The following is a 19,353-nucleotide window of genomic DNA, read 5'->3' as shown; positions in this document are numbered from 1 at the left end:
TTGAGAAAACCACAAAGGAGAGAGTTATGTTATAAAAACACCTTCATGTGTAAAACACAATAGGGGTAAAACCAGCACAACATTTGCAAGCAATTTCTCTAACCTGAAAGACATTTTTATAGCAAAAACAAAACTCTGCACAAGGGAGAAGTGGTGAATGCCATCTGTCCAGCCTGGAAATGGCACCAACCCCAGTCCCTTGCACCCCTCCATTAAGGGCCTAATGCACCCCATGTCTGATGGAAAGGGTTCCTTTATGCTTTGAGGAAAAATCAATTAGTTTTGAAGCCACTAAGCACAAAGTTGGAGGCCTATTTTCAATTAAAATCCATTTAATAGACAAGGAACAACATATGAATAGAAGGCTAATCACAGCATGAAAGAGGGTTAATAGTGGATTGCCAAGAGCAACAATGGCTTAATGCATTTCAGAACAATAAAAATCCTCACAATTTTATTAAAGTGACACAAACAAAAAGTATCCCTGTGTCCTCCCTCTGCTGCTCAACAGGACTATGATCTCAGCTGGGATACTGCATTGTTTTGCTACAGCAGAACTTGTGGAGATTAACAACACTCTACATATCTGGCAAAAATTCAGAGTGAGCACGGGGCTCCCCACCAGCAGCCACATGACTGAGCAGATCAGAGGTGATAATTCATTAAGCGTGTCCAGGAAAAACAGCAGAGGCAACAGGGATGCTGGGATAGCAGCAAAGCCAATGATGGAAAGCAAAAAAGGATTCTGCAGGATATTTGAGCCTTTTGGCTGTTAGCCAGAAAATGCTGAAAATTGCTGGAGCAGACCACCAGAGAGGGTGAGAGAAGAAACAAGGAAAGAAAAGGGAAGGGAAGAAAACCTATGAAACAGGGAAGAAAATCCATGAAAACTTCATGAAAGCCTTGTAAGAGCTTTGCCCACTGCTGTGTTGAGCGTTCATTCCACAGGAAGGAGGAACCTCTTTGGGGACCCTCTGTGGATGTGCCTGGGACACCGGCATGTGGCACAGGTGGCCCAAAGCTAAGCTGGTGACACGGATCCTGGGAGCAGCCAGGCTGGCCTTGGCACACAAACTTCATTTATCTCCAGTGTCTCCTGCTCCAGACACCTCTGGCTTCCTTCTCTCTCCCCAGTGTCCCAGTTTGTGGCGTAGCCTCGTGCACACAAATCCTTTTAATTTTTCATCCCTCTCCCTGTTATTGTCTGAACACAATGCAGCTCCCCAGCCTCAGAACAGCAGCAGGACAAAATTACACAGAACAAACCATCACTGTCTGGGAGGGAATTAATCCAGTTCCAGTGGCAGGAAATAATTCTAAAAACACAGATGCAATTAAAATGTTAGCTTTCAAAGATAAAAGCCTGGACTAAAACCTAGAATCTCACGTGAACTCACTGGGCAACATATTATTTGCTGCATACCACAGCCAGCTAAACAAATTCAGGCATTTATAAAGTGATAATTATTCAGGGTCATAACAACTAGCTTATTGACAAAAAAAAAAGGCCTATTTTTTATCAGACACCTCATAAGAGGCTCACTTTTTTTTCACTGTCAAAGTCTTTTTAAACATTACTCACTTCATTTTAGTTTAATTAGTTTAAAGATATGAAAGAATTAAAAGTATTACACCTCTAAAAGGCATTAGGGAAAATGTTGGGTTTTTTTTTCTTAATGGATTCAAACTCAAATTTTTGAAATGCACATTTAAATACCACTGTCAAGCACTACAACAATCTGAATAAAATAATTTCCTCTCCTGCTTCTACAGGGTTTCCCCTGAAGAAGCCAGCTGTTACATATTTATTTTTCCATTATGTGAGTTGTATCTCATAAATCTGCTCAGCATTTGGTGAGCTTACAGATCAATAACTTGGCATCACAGCAATATAAATCTGATACAGACTTCTCTGAATATATTTCACACTTCAGAGGTGTATTTCTCATCTTTTCAAGCCAATACAGCCATCCCAGTGATAAATAACTAGTTTGGGATGAGAGGGATCCTTGGGGGGGGAGAGGTTCCACCTGAGAATCTGGCTTCTAGCTGATTCAGGTCAGCTAAGCTCCAGGCTGGATGCTCCTGTTGCTGCACCAGGAGCAGCTCAACAAAGCTTTTTTCACACCACTGCTGACCATTATTTCTCTCCCTCCTACAGTCCTAGTCAAGTTTTCTCATTACTAATATATTCTAACCTATTCCTTTTCAATTTCATAAACCAGACAAGGAAAACAGGATTTAAACATCAAAGTCCTAAAATTCTAATTTCCGTAGAGTAAATTAATCTTCTCATTCCTGCAGTTTCACCAGCATAAATTTACAAAAAAAAAAAAAAAAAAAAAAAAAAGAAGTGTGCATTTAATATAAGGCTCACACTCTACACAGGGTTCACTCCAACAAGGTATAACCTGCATCAACTCCTAAACTCCACAGGCAGCTTATCTTCATCAACACAGTCCTTTATAGGCAGGATGCACATCCAACATTCAGGATGGCAAAAGCCATAAATAACAACAACCTGCACAACCAACCTCAGTTCCTCAAGAGTTGGACCTGCTGCTCCACAAGACCCCTAGCACCCAAGGGGATGGGGGCACGTTCAAAATGGGCTTTCCACTGGCATTGTCCTCTTCCCAAAACCAGAGTTTACTGAACAGATGCCACATGCACCAGTTTGAAACACTAATCCCCCAGGAGACACACATTGGAAGGTCATGATTCAGAGCAGAACAAAGAACTTGCAGGGAAAAAATGGTGGCACCCTCATTAGGAAACAGAGCAAACACAGCAAAGGAGGCAAAACAGCACATTTTGGAGCTAAAAAAGACAATAGAGCAGAAAGAAAGGGATGAGAATAAATAGAGAATAACATATCTATGAAAGCACTCCTCAAATTAATCTCTGTGCAAGTCCAAAGAGGTACCAGTATCTGAAAAACAAAACACAATGCCAAAATATTTCCCATATGGGAATCAAGAAGAATCTGAAAAAATCACTCATCAGATAAGAAAGGAATAGGCATTTTTGTCTATCAGCAGTAGGGAGAAAGTTCAATATTTTGTGGAAAACAAGAACGTATAAAGGCCATAAAATAATCATTTTGAGACTCGTAGAAGTAGGACTTAGATGAAAGTGCAGGGGACCAGTTTCAGCTTCAGACCATTTTGTGATTCTGCCAGTAAAGGGGCTTGTAAGACAAAACTACATAAGGGAATACACAGAGGGATGGATCAGAGAGTAACCATTAGACCTGAACAGGTACTTGAGGATTTTCCAAGTCCTCAGCTCTAAGCAGATTAAAGGAGGTTTTGCTGCTACAGCTGGCGACACACAAGTTTATAAAAAACCAATCTGATGTAAAATGAACCAGGTGGAATTGTATCCTAAAAATAAAGCAAGAATTAGTATAGGCTGGGGAACTGCAGGGGAGTAAGGCAAGGTACTATGTCTACTAACAGGTGAGGGTTGAATGTGTCTCAAAGGAAGGAGGAATATAAAAATAATAGAGACTTCTGCACCAAATAGTTTTGAAGGGTTACACTTAAAGCTATCCAAAAACAATCAAGGCACAACTGTGTCACATACCTGCTATTGAAATTAAAGCTCAAATAAAAACAAATATATGGAGACAAATATGATAAACTCATTAAGCAAAAGATGTAAACAAAACTTTAGAACCTTGTACAGGCATGAGAATTTTATGTGGATTTTCAGATGTAATAACAAAGATTAAGAAGATAGGAACCTGCAATGATTTCTGCTGAGCAGGTAATAAGAGATACATTTTATTAGCCAAATTTACTATGCAGAGTAAACAATAAAGAGGATTCAAGGAAGTGAAGTCTTATTTCACAAAGGTCTTTTCAGTCCTATAATTAAAACTTAAGCAGACAGGCTCCAAAAACACTCTAAGAAAATTCTGAAAGCAAGATGTAAATTGGATCTCATTCAAACAAGTAAAAAAGGAAAAATGTCAAGATATATAAGGCACAAATTTTATGAAAGAATGACAGGGCAGACAGAACCCTAGTTAGAAAACTACAGAAAATATGGAAAGAGCAGCAATCCCAGCCACTAGAGAGAGCAGGTAAATAGTTCAGAGAAGAGAGGAAATACTTCTGGAGTATTTTATAAAGACTGCCATCTCCCAGACTAATGAGAAAGAGATACAGTTTCTAGATAAAGCCAAAAGGCAAAATTAATTAGAAAACAGAAGGATACTCCCTGGTCTTCAGAAAAGAAGGTAAAAAAATCCTGAGGTAGAACCACATACATTTATTAACTGTTTGAACATAAATACAGACACCAGTCCCAGATTCTAAGAGGAATTTTCATTCCCATATCACTGGAATAATTTATTGAGAGGAGAGTTGTACTGCCAGACAAGGAGAGGTTTCATAAACAGATTGTTGCATAATATTCTTCCCTACCAGAAGTCTTTTTTGTTGGTACACTAGGGATTGCTAGTTAGTGGTATTCACCCAGATCAATTAAAATTTATTATGGAACAATACATTTCAGATAAAATTTCATAAAATCCCAAAAATCCTATCTCTTTTTGTAAACCCACTTGCAGAGGAGAAGAAAGCATTTCTGTCCTATGGTAGCAGTGTCTAGCTTTGAAAATAAATTAATGATGTGCATTTCTACTTTGCTTAAGAGAGTTTTCCTATGAGCAAACAGACTTAAAAAAGAGGTACAAAGAAGGGTGGTCACCACCATTCCTACAGTTTGTTCCAGAAATGGGAATCCAGGCACAGGGATCAAGGAGTATCCAGAGCTGAAGGGTAGAAAGGGCTGTACCAGAAGCAGCTCACTTGCATATTCTGTGCTACTTTTTGTGCAAAATGTGTCTCCTCTTTAAAAGCAACATCATTTCAAACATGCGGATTTGCCACTTCCATCACTGGAATTACTAGATTACAACCTCTTTGTGAAAATTAAGCATTATAAATTTAAACATGTTAAAATTCAGTGAGATACTTAAAACCAGCAGGATCTGTAGAAAGGTAATCATGTTAAAGTTCAGCCTAAATTAACAAAAGCCTCCCAGGTGAGGAGGGATGTGAAGTCCTTGGATAGAACAGTCAGCATTAAAACCAGCACAGTCTCTTCATTTAGGGTTACCTACATTCACAGATCTCTGAACTACACAGCACTTTACACATTTACCAATGTAAATTTAGCTGTAACAGCCTCAGAATGCAGGAATATTACCAAGCACTTCAAAGACTGCAATATCTTTTCCTTCCAAATACTCATATTAATAGTATGAACATCCTCCTCAAGGCTTAGAAAACGTACAACTTCACTTGGAAAAAGACAGGGATTTCTTAGTTAGGTCACCTCTTGGGGGAGAAAAATATGAAATCTTATCAATGCATTTCTTAAAGTAATACCTGAGTGAGAGTTTTCCATTTTCAGTATCTTCAAGTTGGAACCTTATAATCAAAATATAGAAAGATTTCAGTAGACTTAACCTTCTGAACAGCTGATATATAGGAGCTCAAGGAAACAGGTGCTCCCTTTCCAAACACACATTTTAATAAAAGAAGATATAGATGGGAAGACAAGGCAAATAAAAATGGGAGAGACATCCTTGGGGGATAAAAGAGCTTTGAGCAGTATGTATAAACACATCACAGATGGTACCTGTCTCCAAGTAGGATTCAACATATTTTATCCCAGAATGCTGCTGGAGAGACCACGGGACAAAAATCTTCTTTCACATATGTCATTGGGCCCAGGTCCAAATTCTCTTTGGAAGTAACCAGAAGAATAACAATTGTGATGGATGGTAATATTCCATTAGACTTGCTTGTTTGACTCCTGAATGATCCCTTTAAGGACACTCAAGAGCTGAAGAAAGAAAAATTACTGTGCTTTTGATGGTAGCAATTAGACACTGTATTTGCTTATACATAGAGAATTAACTTCTTCATTTTCTCATCACTGAAAAATTGGTACAGTAAAAGATGAGATAGTGATAAATAAAAGTATTCTGCCAGTTCTGATTGCCAAAAGAAAAAAGAAAAAAAATGTAATTCCTTATTTATTCAAAGAACAAAAATTAGTCAGCTAGTAAATGAGACACACTGGATATTCCTGGATGAGGAGGGATAACAGGGAAGGCTTTCCCTGTTCCATCTGCATGTCACTGTGCTGACAGTATATGGGATTTTCACTTTCCAAGCACTACTGTACATCTGCACTACTGCTTTGAAATTACAGTAATAGTTTATAACTAGTACAATTGCTCTGCACAGCTGGGTTTTTCCAGCTGACTATATGAATTTTTAAAGATTAGAAGTGTAAATACAAGGAAGAGGTATCCCAGGGTTTGTGGGGTTTTTTTAGTTGAGGAGGGGGCCTGCAACTTTTAAGCTGAGCTGAACTTTGAGCAAGGGAAAAAGCTGCAGGTGGGTCACACACTGGATAGGCAGCACCACTCTGGTCATGAGATATGTAAATGCTCAAGGAATTCAGAGGCACTCCTCTATTCCTCCTGAGAAATTCACAATTCTGACAAAGAATAAAGTGAGAATGAAGTCAGTTGAAGCTCTCTGCTCACCAACCTGCCCCACAGTGGCTGCAAGGAACAGGAGTGCTCAGAAGGATGAAGAAAGTCAATAAATGCCACACACCTTTTATTAGCAGCACTTTTCTAACTCTGAAAGTCCACACTTGTGTGGAACAAGAGAGAAGGCTTGTGCTGGGAGAGCACAGGAGTGCCAGATGTCTGGGAGAGGTGAATCAGCCACTGTGCATGGACTAAATAAAGATTAAAACAGGTCTGGTTTTCTATAATCTCAGAGTCTGTGAGGGATGCTGGGACACACACTGGGCACCCAGGAAACTCTTGCTTCTCCTCTGTAAGTAAAAAAATCTAAGATACAATATTGTGTTGTTATCTTACATCTCTGCTCAAAAACACATTCTGCAAGAGCACCACATTGAGTAAATAAAACAGCCTATGATGAATTATTCATTGTGAATCTGTAACTACTTATTATTCTTCTAAAGGAAATATAACTCACTTCCAGAGTCCAAAACCCGTCTGTCTGCTCAAAAGTTGTGACAATATTATTTTTGCTTTCCCCGTCAAATCACAAGAAAAACTGTGTATCAACCTGAAGCAGAGGCTAAAGCCATATCCGGAATGGTGTGTGACAACCTGTTTTATATTCTAAACTAAGACTACACTACAGATAAGTGCATTCAGCTACCAAGGGGCTGGGTTTCCTGATATATGACAGAGGAAGAAAAGTCAACTCCAAGCATAATTTAGTTCCTTCATCCTTTGTAACTCTCCCAATGAAGCGAACAACAGAACTGGCAGCAATTCATCCCAGGAGGCTGTGGCTCCTGGCAGCTCCTCAGGGCTCCCTCTGGTGCCCAGCAGCACCTCCCTGTGTGAGCATGGACACAAGGAGGGCATCAGCAAGCCAAAGGCTACCAATGCCTCCATGTCATCTACTTTTTTCTTCCCGTTTCTCCCACTCAGATCCACGCAGGCCAGCATTTCAGAGCGACCCTGCACACGCACCCTCCTTGGGCCGGTGAGTCCCCAGCTCCACGACGATCTGGGCACAGTAGACCACCCGGGTTTGGATCCCACCCCCGCAGAGCCCTGCCTGCTTCTGGTGGTGAGGGTCCTGCGGGTCAAGAAGCAGAGACACTTGGCAAGCTTTCCATTCAGAAGTCCTCCAGGCAAACCTTTGGGAATAGAAAGAGAACAGGTAAAATTAGTTTTTGAAAGACTACAGGTAAGAGGAGAGGTACTTTATTAGATGACAAAATACAATGGGTTTAATCTTTATAGCAGGACTTTCCTACCCAAAACAGGGAACGTTTGGAAACATTTTGAGTGTCAAATTTACATAGGTTAAGTATGTGCTATTTGTCTGGAGCACTTGTGTAAAACTTTTGACAGAGCACCAATCTCCAAAGCGTTCTGAAGCACTAAATCATCCTGACAGCACCTTAGAGCACAGTGTAAAAAATGAGTGAAGATTAAGAGGTTTGATTAAGTGTGAACAGTAGTTTTCAAACATGTGTCTCAAAGCACTAAACCACCCTTCTCTGCCAAGAGCTGAACACCTCACTCTGAAATGCCCCTAACAGCTGAAATCCTCCATTTGTCAATGGAGCTCCAAGCACTTGCAGCTTTTCCACAGGGGGCACCTTTCTATGTGCCCAAGGTCCTGCCAGTTCCTTCAAGGGATTGGCTAAAGCATCTCATTTAATTCCATTTTCCACAAGTTGTGTACACAGCAAGCTCAAGACAAAAAATACTTTCATTCTATGTTCCACTCACACCTAAAGAGCATTAAAGGTTCTCAAGGAATTACAACATTTTAGGACACAGGTAGGTGAATGCTGTACAGACAACAGTTGTTGGTGTGTATCAGCTTAAATGCCAGGAAGAACTTATTAAAACCACAGGGAAAACAGTGCTGTCTATCCATGGAAAGCAGAATTTATTTCCCCATCATGACTGAAAATGTAGAGCATACTTCTAACACAACTGTTTCCACAGGCAGAGTTCACTTTAATTCACAGGTCACAGTCTGAGGAGAGTAAATAAATAAGAGCCCAAAGTCTTCCCCTTCTTCCCAAACACAAATCTCAGGCAATACTGTTTTTATAACCAATCTGTTCACACTTGTGCTGCTTTATGCCTCCACTCCTCTAAATTTCCTAGTTTATTTTTACCACAGAATCTTTGGGGTTTGTGTAATGTAAACTATGTAAAATAATTTCCTTCCTTTATTCTCAAGACAAATACTCTCTCCTTTTACAGCAGATCCACAGTTGTTAAAACTACATATGTTCCTTAACTGCTGACTGATCACTGTAAACTCAAACACAGTGGGGTGTCTCTGCACAAAAAGCCTTCCACATCATAATTCTGTTTATTCTCCACAGTATCTCCTCCTGACAGCTATGGCAAGCAAACCTGCATCTCAAAACTATATGAAAAATAAACACACTAGTTGGAGTACACATGTTCTCTTAACTTATTTTGTGAATGAATTTTTTTTGCGAATGATTTTGTTTTTAGCCCCAAATTTTGTAATGTATTCACGAAAAATATTTGTGAATACTGCCAATTACTTGCATTTACAGGTACTGTTCAGATGAGCTGTCATGCTCTCTTAAATAACTCACAGCATCCTGTGAAAATCTGGGTACACTCACAGGGTTCATTACCCCCAAAGAAAATAATAAAGAGCACACTTTTCACATGACAAGTATCAAATATCTAACTCCCACAACATATAAAGCACAACCATGAATTCCTCTTCTCACTAGTTCCTTTTGGGAATTCCTAATCCCATTTCTTGGGCCTGCAGTGTTAAATGCAACCATAAAGGCAATGAAAAGTGCTCTTCAGCAAACACCGGGTGAAGGGGATTCCTCCTCCACAGCCCTTCAGAAATCTGTGCTTTTCAGGTCTACTTTTGAAATTAAAATCTTGAATATAGAACACACACATCTTTCCACAGCCATGGACATAGTTGTTTTAAATAAGTATTTCTTAAAACAAAAATGGACTAAGGTAAAACTCATTATCAATATCTGATTTTGGAAGTCAGCTGTGAACTCTAGATCCTAAAGACTCATTTCCAGAGGTGTGAGCATCTGCTTCTCCTATTCAGTGTGAGCTGCGGGAATTAACACCTATGAAAATTAGGCCATCGGTGATTAAAATTATGCAAAATAACTAAATCTGAGCTCAGAGAGATAATTAAACTTCATCAGCTCTTGAATTAAAAAGAAAAAAAAAAATCCTTTATATATTCTCCCAGAGTAACTTGTGTGAGCATGGGCAAGGACAGCCCTCCCGAGTGCCACTGGCACCAGCTCCAAGCCTCAGCCCTGTCTGCTCCTACCTGCACATGTCCAGTGCTCCAAAAACAAATCCTGACCTCCAGGCATAAAAAGGGACACATTTCCATAGCATTAACAAGCCCACCAGGAGGTCAAGGGGCTGAAGGGCACTGCCCAAGTGTAACTCCAGAGGCCTTCTAGCACAGTTCACTGCACTTCCTCTCCAGTCTTTACTACTTCGCACTAATGCCTTATCTTCAATTTGGGTATAATAAACCTCATTTACAAAGTAATACCAGCACACCTGTATCTCAGCAATAAGCCTTTTTTAAAGAATCAAGTCTTAAAACATTCCCATTTTCCATCATTTAACTTCTGAAAAGCTTTGAATTTCCAACAAAGCAAGGAGAGTTTTTGCTATATCCCTGTCTCGTAACGTAGCAACCACAACCAAAATGAATGATATGAAGACATAATCATAATTCTGGAAAATCTACCTACTCCCAGCGAACATGAAAGCAACAGATCAAGGATAAAAAAGATATAATACATTGTTTTAAAACTCATGACTCGGTGACAGTTATGAAACAAACAAGGGCTCAATATCTTTCCGATTTACAGCAACCTCTCGGTCTCTTTAGTCTATAGGACTTTTGCTCTTAGTGTTTACACAAGTTTTATACCTGTATATACCCATTCACTTTAATTGAACTACCCCAAATTTATATCACAATAAAAGAAAGTAGAATCACCTCCTATGTGTTTAAGCTTTTTAAGCACTTAATCCTTTCAGAACAAATAACCAAAGGTAAAACAAAGCGCAAAGCTCTGGAGTCTTATATGCAGTTGAAGTGTTTTATTTTCTTGCATTTAGACTATTGATTATAGATGTTATTGTAAACTTCAGCCATAAAATTAAAAGCCCTTCCCATTTAACAGCAAATTTACACCTGTGCCACCTACCTGTGATGGGACCATTAACTTGTAGCTTTGCCATGGGCATAGAGGTTATATTTAACTGAGCAGTTCTGAGGCTTAAAGTATTTTTGTCATCTCTGGATCCTTTTAGGTGACTGGAATATAACTTCACCCACTTCTCTCTGAGGAGTACAACTCTGCAACCTCTTAAGCTGCTGCTTTTTTATGTCAGTGGATGAAGCCCACACTATGTACCTTCATGCAGCCATGGGGTGCTCTCTGACCCTGCATTAAAAAACAGCCTCTAGAAAATCATAAAAATCACACATTGGTTTGGGCTGGAAAGGACCTTGAAGATCATCTCATTCCAACCCCCTGCCAAGGGCACAAACACCTTTCACTATCCCAGGTGGCTCCAAGCCCCATCCAACCTGGCCTTGGACACTTCCAGGGTTGGAGCAGCCACAACTTTGCTGGGCATCCTGTGCCAGCAACTCACCACCCTCACAATGAAGAATTTCTTCTTAATATTCTTCTAAATATAATATTAATTTCTTCCTAATCCCATTCCTTCTGCTCAGCAACTTGTTCTGGTCTATGTTCTAGCCCATTTTCTTTGCTGTGGCTGAAGCATGCTGTGGAAAATTCTTGCCCTAAAACTAAAGGAAAGACTACTTGTTTCCAAATCAACCTAAAAAAAGAGATGTTTTCTAGGAACTTGGAAAGTAAACAGCAGTCTTACCTTAAAGGATTTAAAACCTAATCTGATTAGACAAACAGAAAAAAAGAAGGAGTGGTTTGTCTTGAGACCAGACAAATGAAGGAGAGCCTCTTTTATTTCTGCTACTGAAGCTCCTTAAATTCATCATCTTCATTTAAGGGGTAGAAAGAAAAGATGATTGTTTGGCAAGCCTCAGCAAACTACAGATAAAATGGTATATATATAATGGGGAAAAAGCATAATCTTCCTAGGTATTACCTTACAAATAGAATGTGGTCAAATAAGGAGAATAGAAACATTTGAAGTTTCTTGTATTATTTCACAAGGATTAACACTACATCTCTCTATGTCTGGAAAGCTACTGATTTCCAATCTGAGCTATTTCCAGTAGCTCAGTCACCAATTCCCAAGGACCAACACCAAATCACCAGTCTGCAAACTGAAATATGGACCAATAGCAACCTTTACCAGCTGCTGAAACCTAAATAACATACATTTTTCTTATTTCTGTTCATTAATACAAAATCCTGGTCCCCACAGCCTTACATCCAGTAGACACACAGCACATACTGCAATATTATGGATTTTCATTCTCGCTTGTTTCTTTATACTGAGTGAATCAATCAAAGTCTAGTAACCAGGCACTGCTGTAAAATTCTTCTGCACAGTGTGAGAAGGTCACAGCCTACCACCTGCATTTTGAGATATTACATCCCTAGAAATAACTATTAACTAAATACCAGAGTTGTACTTTTTAATATTTTCAGCTAAGTGGCTCTATTAACCTGCAAGTTTAATGTTATTTTTCTGAGCTAGCACATTAGAGTTCATCCTCACTCATGCAGGTACTGCCCTGGAGGCGTTGCTTCAAGGTAGGGAGGCATAATGGGATGGGGAAGGTTTCAGAGCTCACAGGCTTATGAAAACCTGGGCAGAGCAGCAATGCACTAAAAGAACAGATTTTCTTTCTATACAGAGAGGGAGGCACCTACAAAAATTATCAGTGGTTTGCAGGTTCTCACCTTTTGTGCTCTCCTGGCTCTATACAACCGTTTGCCCTTCAATACAGTGCAATGTCAAAAAGGGGAAGTGAGAAACCAGGGACAGACCCACGTCTGTTCACTCCCTGATTAACTTCCAGCCAGTCTCCCCCCATCAGGTATCACCTGCACCCACGCTCCTGTACAAAATCAGCAAGACAATGTGTTAATCTATTGTCTTTGAAATTGATGTGCACTTGGGCAGGAGCAAAAATCACTCTGTAAGAGCCTTTCCTTAGAATGTAATCAAGCAACAGAATATTTTTTTATACTTCCTCTCTTCTGCTAGCAGGGTGCATAAAAATGATCAGCATTTGATTTTGAATGAGCCCAGTGATACAGAGACACTTTTACAGGTGATGCCTTCCTAAGAAATGTATCTTGCAAAGGCTTTATAGAAGGTTTTGGCAGTATCTGGCAAAAGCCCCAGAAACTCATGACTTGAGCACTGAACAGCTCTCCTATTAAACACACTCATTCACAGACAGGGAGATTTTTCTGCATGCATATAAAATTCTATCAATCCCAAAGCATTTTACAGTCAATCTCAGAGCATGTCTCACGAAAAATCAAGCAATATTTTATTTTCTTTGCAAAGCACACTATTGAGCTCCTCTGTTAGCCTGGTCAAACATAATGGCACAGGCTTACAGACCAGAAAGGTGAGATCCTCTCCTTCACACCACAAACCAAGCAAGCTGTCAGGGACTGCAAAGTTTCCCATTTCAAGAAGCACGCAGAGGGAAGCTGAGTAAAGTCTAATCTATTACCCTCTGAGCAGTTCCCATTTTCCTCAAGCAACACTGGGATTTTTTTATGGGGAGATGAAGATGAATCATTAAATCTTATGCAAAAATTAAAATTTCAAAGCCAATAAAAGCTCAGCCGTGGAGACCTGCCCAGTCTCTGCACAGCTGATGAAATTCTCTGAAACAACATTCAGGACAAAAGCCATTTAGAGAACAAGAGCAACTGCTCTCAGTTTTTAAAATATGATAAATGTGAACTACATATGAAATGTAGTGGGTGCAATTCAGATTTATTTCTACATATAACTGTAATTATTGTAATAGGAATAATGAAAATAGCAATAATTGAAAGAGAGCATTAGTAACAAGAACTAATACCAATAATCACAGCTAACAATGACCAAATCGATGATCTCTCTGACACAGAGAAAGCACCACTTGCACCCCTCTCCATGCACAAACCGAGCAGGGAGTATCTGCAGGGGCTTCTTTACCTCCAAAACCCGGGGAAGAAGCATCTCTGGCCATACCTGGGGCAGGGCTGCAGCGGTGCCTTCCCTCCTCCACTGCACGCTTCCCTCTCCTCGAGCTCCGGGCAGGGCCGGCCGGTGCCCACGGGCACGCTCCGCACGCGGCGGCGCCGGCTGCGCAGCCCCGCGGCCACGCTGCCCCAGCCGCAGCTGCGCCAGCAGCGGCTCCACGGGGACCACTCGGACGTGGCGCAGTCCTTGGGGATGACACAGGCCCTGGAGGTCACGGGGCCCACGGGGTCTTGCAGGCAGAGGCTGCGGTAAGAACACAGTACAACAGCTGAGGAGGTCTTGCTCAATGAAGTTCTTTTCCAAGCCATACACCCCAAGAAGAAATCCATGGTCATTCAGGCAGAACATCTACACCAACACCAGGGCAATGAGAATAAGAGAAGTTTGAATGCAGGGCACATAACACATTTCCAGTGAGTTTTGGGCGCAAACTTGTATGCTGAGTACTTTGTAAATATTGTATCTCATTTATCTGAGTTAAAACAGATGCACAAAACATTATATTTGCCCCTGTGTAGCCAGAATTTCACAGTTTGTCCTGGATGGAAAACAAAATCCAAGCCCAAGAGAAATACTGACACAGGTAACCATTCCAACATCCCACACACAGGACTAGATGTTCATCCGTTCATCCATCCATCCATCCATCCATCCATCCATCCATCCATCCATCCATCCATCCATCCATCCATCCATCCGCACATCCTGCTGAGCAAGTCTGCTCTTTCAAAACATAATTAATCCCACACTAATAAGAAAGGTCTCAGTTCCATGAGGCTGTTATCAAACATGTGCTGTCAAACAATGTCAGAGGGTTTTCTAACCTGTCAAACAACCAGAGACTCGGGAATGCTACAGCTGAGGCTGGATTTTGGGACTCAATTACTGCAGCTGACATCAGGACATGATCTCATTCATTCTGTAACACTTCAATGGTGCCCTAGGCCAAAGACAATAAGAAACCAAATTCCAAGGGCTACCAACTGATGAGATTTGGTATCAAGGTACAAAGTCCCAGAATAACATTTTGAAGAGTCCCAAAGCTACAACACATTTTGACTTCTGTATAGTGTTATATGGACAGTGCAAACTGGCCTCAGAAATTAAGACCACACCTGAAGAACTCAGTGTGAACTCTAATTTTTCTTCTCCAGCCTCCAGCTGCTTGTGGTCAAAGCTTTTGCCAGCTGTAAGGAGCAAACACAGGTACACTTAAAAGGTGTGAAATCCAGGGCTGCTGCCAGGGAAGCAGCCATTACCTCTCCTGCTATTCCTTACAGCACAGTTTGGCCAAACTATCTCCCACTAAAGCAAACAGACTGGGGCAATCATGTCAGCATTGCTGGGCAGCCTCATGGGGAGAGCAGAGAAGATAAAGGGCACTCAGTCCCTTCTCCAGTCTAGAAATTGGTCCCCTTTCCACATAGGTCAACAGGAATATTCCCATTGAAATATATCAAGTTTGACTAGACCCTCAATCACCAGCATTTAGTGGCTTCTATTTGAACTCCAAAGTAAACCAAAAAAAAACTATAACAATTTTTTGTCTTGATTTCTTCGCCCAGAATAAAACTCAGTAATCTCACAGGTGCTGTGAGAATGAATGTACTGAGGTTTATTTAAACAACTTCAACAAGTACAAACAGCCTGTGACGTAACCCCTTCAAAATGAAACTATTCTTGCTTACAATTGAAAAACATATCTCATTTCTCTACTACAAGTCAAACTGAACTGATTACAAAGCTGTCTCTGGTACAAAACATCAGTTCTGTCAAAACGAGGTTCTGGAAAGTAATAATCATGATACAGCTACCTACTAAACCAGGGGTTTTGAGTGGTTTTTTGGAACAGTAATGGTGAATGGTCACTTTATTTCCTTTTTAATATTTTTCCAACAGGGGAGCCACCCATGCTAAAACATTAACAAGGAAGAATAATTCCTGATTTTCAGTAGATAAAACAGTAGCACATAAAAGACACTGTCCTAACTGATGGTACCAGAAAACTGTAGTTTATCTAAGAACACAGAATGGTGGGGGGAGGGAAAGTAACTGATCTTGCTTCTCAAAGCAATCAAAACTCCCCATTCAGATATAGTGTGAATAGCAAAATCCACTTTTGGGGTTGCACCACTGCCAAAGAGATTTTAGCCCTGCCTGATCTTTACTGAAACACCAACTAAAATGTAGCCTTTAAAAATCTGGATTGGAGTCTTGGTTCAAATGATCTTTGCCAGGCCCAGTTCTTAGCCAGACAATGCCTCCAGTACCTCCCCTAATGGATTCTCCAAACCTGTGCCAACCCTCTGGCTGGGAAAGCCATCCCTGCCCAGAAATCACCCTTGCACTGGCAAAAGCCTTTGCCAGAGGCTGAATAGCTGTTCCTTTCCCTGAAAATCTCCCCCACTGCTCCTGCTATAAAAGGCAAGATGCTAACTTTGTTGACCTCAAGGTGAATGAGACATGGAGCTGGCAATTTCCACCCTGTTCAAGTAGGCTTTTGAGGGAGAATTACAAGCAACTGCTGAACAGAAAGAAAATTAATTAACTTGTACCTACTCACTCAGAGCCTCCAAGTCAAATTAATTGTGACACTGAGCAACACAAAGACAAATGTAAAAACACTCTTTTGCATGAAATTCAGACACAGCCTTTCATGTCACAGATGTATTTAGGACAATCTAATACAGATAAAGCCCAGACCTGAGAGACACTCGCTGATCTGAGGCTGCAAACCAGACACAGATTTGTGCTGCTGTGGCTGTGTCCAAACCAGCAGGGACAGGAACGAGGTCTTGGGGACAGGAGGTACTCTATCAGCCCTGGTTTTAAACTGATTTTCGACATATTCATGTCTCAGGTTAGATCTTCTACTTGGGGGTCGATCTGGTAATGGTGATCCAGCAGAACTTACACAAGTGATGCTTTTTTGTGTGTTACATGCTTGGATTGACACTGTAAAACCCCAGGAATTGTTTCCCAGCCCACACTGCGGTGTAGGATGGATCCATTAGTGAGCAGCCAGCAGCAGCACAGAGCACAGCTCGCTCAAGTGGCACAGTGCCCTCTGAACCTCTTGTGTGCTGAAGGGCAATAAACCACTTATTAAAGAAACACAAAACACTAGGAAGGAAACCTACTCACGTCTGTTTCACACTCCCAGAGTCCTGGAGCAGAGCAGCAGAGGAGGAGGGAAAGCAGCCCTGGGTACCACCCTGACTGTGCAGCTCCACATCCCTGGGGCTGTGTCACCTCAGGCTGCTGCCCACAGAGCAGCACCACTGATCTCCTCCATCTCCAGCCACACACACACCCATGAGACACACAAACTGTGCAGCCCTGAGCTGAACCACACCACCTTCCTGCTCTGGACAAAAAGCAACTCACCAAAAATAGCACATTTTCCAACAGCTCAGTGCCTGTGCTACATGCCCTGCAGTCACAGAGCCATCACATCCACCACATGGCAATGAGTGGGAACAGGTCCATCAGGTGGAAAAAGCAGCAACACCACCCAGGAGCTGTGCACCAGTAAATCAGGTTGGGCACAGCACAGGAGTCACCCCTGCTTCCATTCCCAGCTGTACCAAGGCACTCAGAAGCACAGGTGAGTGCATTTCCTTACATTACAGGGTGAGACAGGCAGTTCTTGTTAAACCTTTCACACTGAAAGCATCACCTGCAAAGTAACTGGGCACACTAAGAAGCTGTCACCGTGGCCATGCTGCTGGCACAGAGGCAGCACCAGGAGCACAGGGTACCACATCCACAGCCAGGCTCCCCCCCAGCAGCTCAGGAAGGCTCCTGGGAAGTCCCATGCCTGACCAGGGAACTCATGTTCAAACCCACCTGCTGCAGAGCAAGATAATCCTGAAGTGAGCTAAGTTAACAATCCATTTCCATTTTTTCCTCTTCTTCAGCACTGTCTCCTAATCTGCAATTTAAGACCCAGCCCTACAGGCTGTTGGCATTCACACTACCTGCTCTTTGCACTTGGTCAATAATATTAACATCTCATAACAGACAGTCTTGCCATGTTTCTAACAGTATTAAAACACTTATTTCCCTTAGAAATTGGCAATCAGTGTTAACAGGCACACTTCTGAGAATTCCTAATGTATTTTTAGGGTCTTCAAGTGCTGACAGGACTGTTCTGGATACCATATATTCAATCTGTGCAGCAGAGGTTTCTTTGGCAGAAGAAACATCAGCCCCTTTTGCACCAGGTTGGTGAAGATGGGGAATATTTGCCTGCCATAAAACTGACTTAAGGGAAAGGGAACTGGGAGACCTATAATCCAAACAAACATCAGTAAAGATGTCAAAGTTTTGGTGTTTCCAGAACTTAATGCACCAGATCCTCTGTTTTAATTAAAAATAAATGCTGGCTTCCATTTGCACTACCTTGGCAGACTCTGAGATCTTGTGCCTCCCAGCACAGTTTAGGAACAGGAGAAAAACCACAGTTATTATTGGACGCCACTTCTAAAATCACTGAACCCCAGAATCATTAGGGTTGGAACAGATCTCTAAGATACCCGAGTCCAACTATCAACCCAGCACTGCCAGGTCCACCACTAAACCATATCCCCAAGTGCCACATCCACACACCTTTTGAACCATCCCCTGAGCAGCCAGTTCCAATGCCTGGCCACTAAATCGTTACTCATGGAAATGAAAAAAGCCATCACTGCTCCTTTGTTTCTTGTGCTTTTAAATAAAAGCAAAAGAAATGAGAGACAAAACTTTTGAAAAGAATATTCTCCTCCTCCAACAGCTCAGGGATTTGTTTTCAAGCCTGAGCACTGAGGCTTGATTCCTACATCTGCCAGGAGGAATGTGAACATAGAATTTCTCTCCCAGATCAGAATCACAACCATCAAATAGCATTTTACAGCACAGCATTTTCACCTCCGGACTGCAGAATTTTGTATTCATCTAGAGAACAGAAGAATGTCAACACTGAAACTGCAAATATTTTTTTCCTAAAAACATACAACAGCAAAGTGGTTAAGCACAGTCCACCAGGAAATGGATAATGGAAATTTAAATTACAGATGCAAACAAAAGAGTTGAATGCTGCTCCACCTCCGCTTTGACAGATGGATTGTCCCTTGACTGAGTTTGACCTGAATTTTCACTTACAAAGTAAAGTAAACAGAAACCCAAATCCAACTCTATTATATCACTGTTGTCATCTTACACATAGAATGAAGAGTTTAAGAAATATGTACATAAAAGACTCCTAATCCAAATAATAATAATAAAAAAACGCTTTTTAAGTGTTTGCTCCTGACTTTAACTTCTCAGTATGCTTAGTTAAGCACACACATCAGGTTAGAACATCAGGTTAAATTTATTTAGAATTTCAATGTCTAACTATGCACATTTATTTTACCAAACTGCAATTTAGTATCTAACCTAAACAACCTTTTATTAACAAAAAAAGGAAGGAACTGAAGTGCTTTTGTCTCATTATTCTGCAGATTTTTACAACTGTGACAAGACAGGAAAGCAAAAGTAGCAGCATTTTTTCACATTCATTT

The 19,353-nt window shown here is 41.1% G+C and overlaps 1 protein-coding gene across 2 annotated transcripts in view; it reads right to left on the bottom strand.

The window, feature by feature from the left end:
- THSD7B (thrombospondin type 1 domain containing 7B) overlaps positions 1 to 19,353 on the bottom strand; it is a 299,199-nt gene that overhangs the window by 170,400 nt on the left and 109,446 nt on the right. For both annotated transcript variants that reach the window (XM_066553613.1, XM_066553614.1), the window contains exons 5-6: positions 13,796 to 14,050; positions 7,550 to 7,719 (exon numbers count right to left, since the gene is read on the bottom strand). In XM_066553613.1, the coding sequence (XP_066409710.1) occupies positions 7,550 to 7,719; positions 13,796 to 14,050 (425 nt within the window). The remainder of the gene's footprint in view (positions 1 to 7,549; positions 7,720 to 13,795; positions 14,051 to 19,353) is intronic.

Source organism: Molothrus aeneus, chromosome 7, assembly GCF_037042795.1.
Source record: "Molothrus aeneus isolate 106 chromosome 7, BPBGC_Maene_1.0, whole genome shotgun sequence".
Taxonomy (NCBI): Eukaryota; Metazoa; Chordata; class Aves; order Passeriformes; family Icteridae; genus Molothrus; species Molothrus aeneus.
Note: the sequence above shows the minus strand (reverse complement) of the source record. Positions and strands in the feature narration are given on the sequence as shown.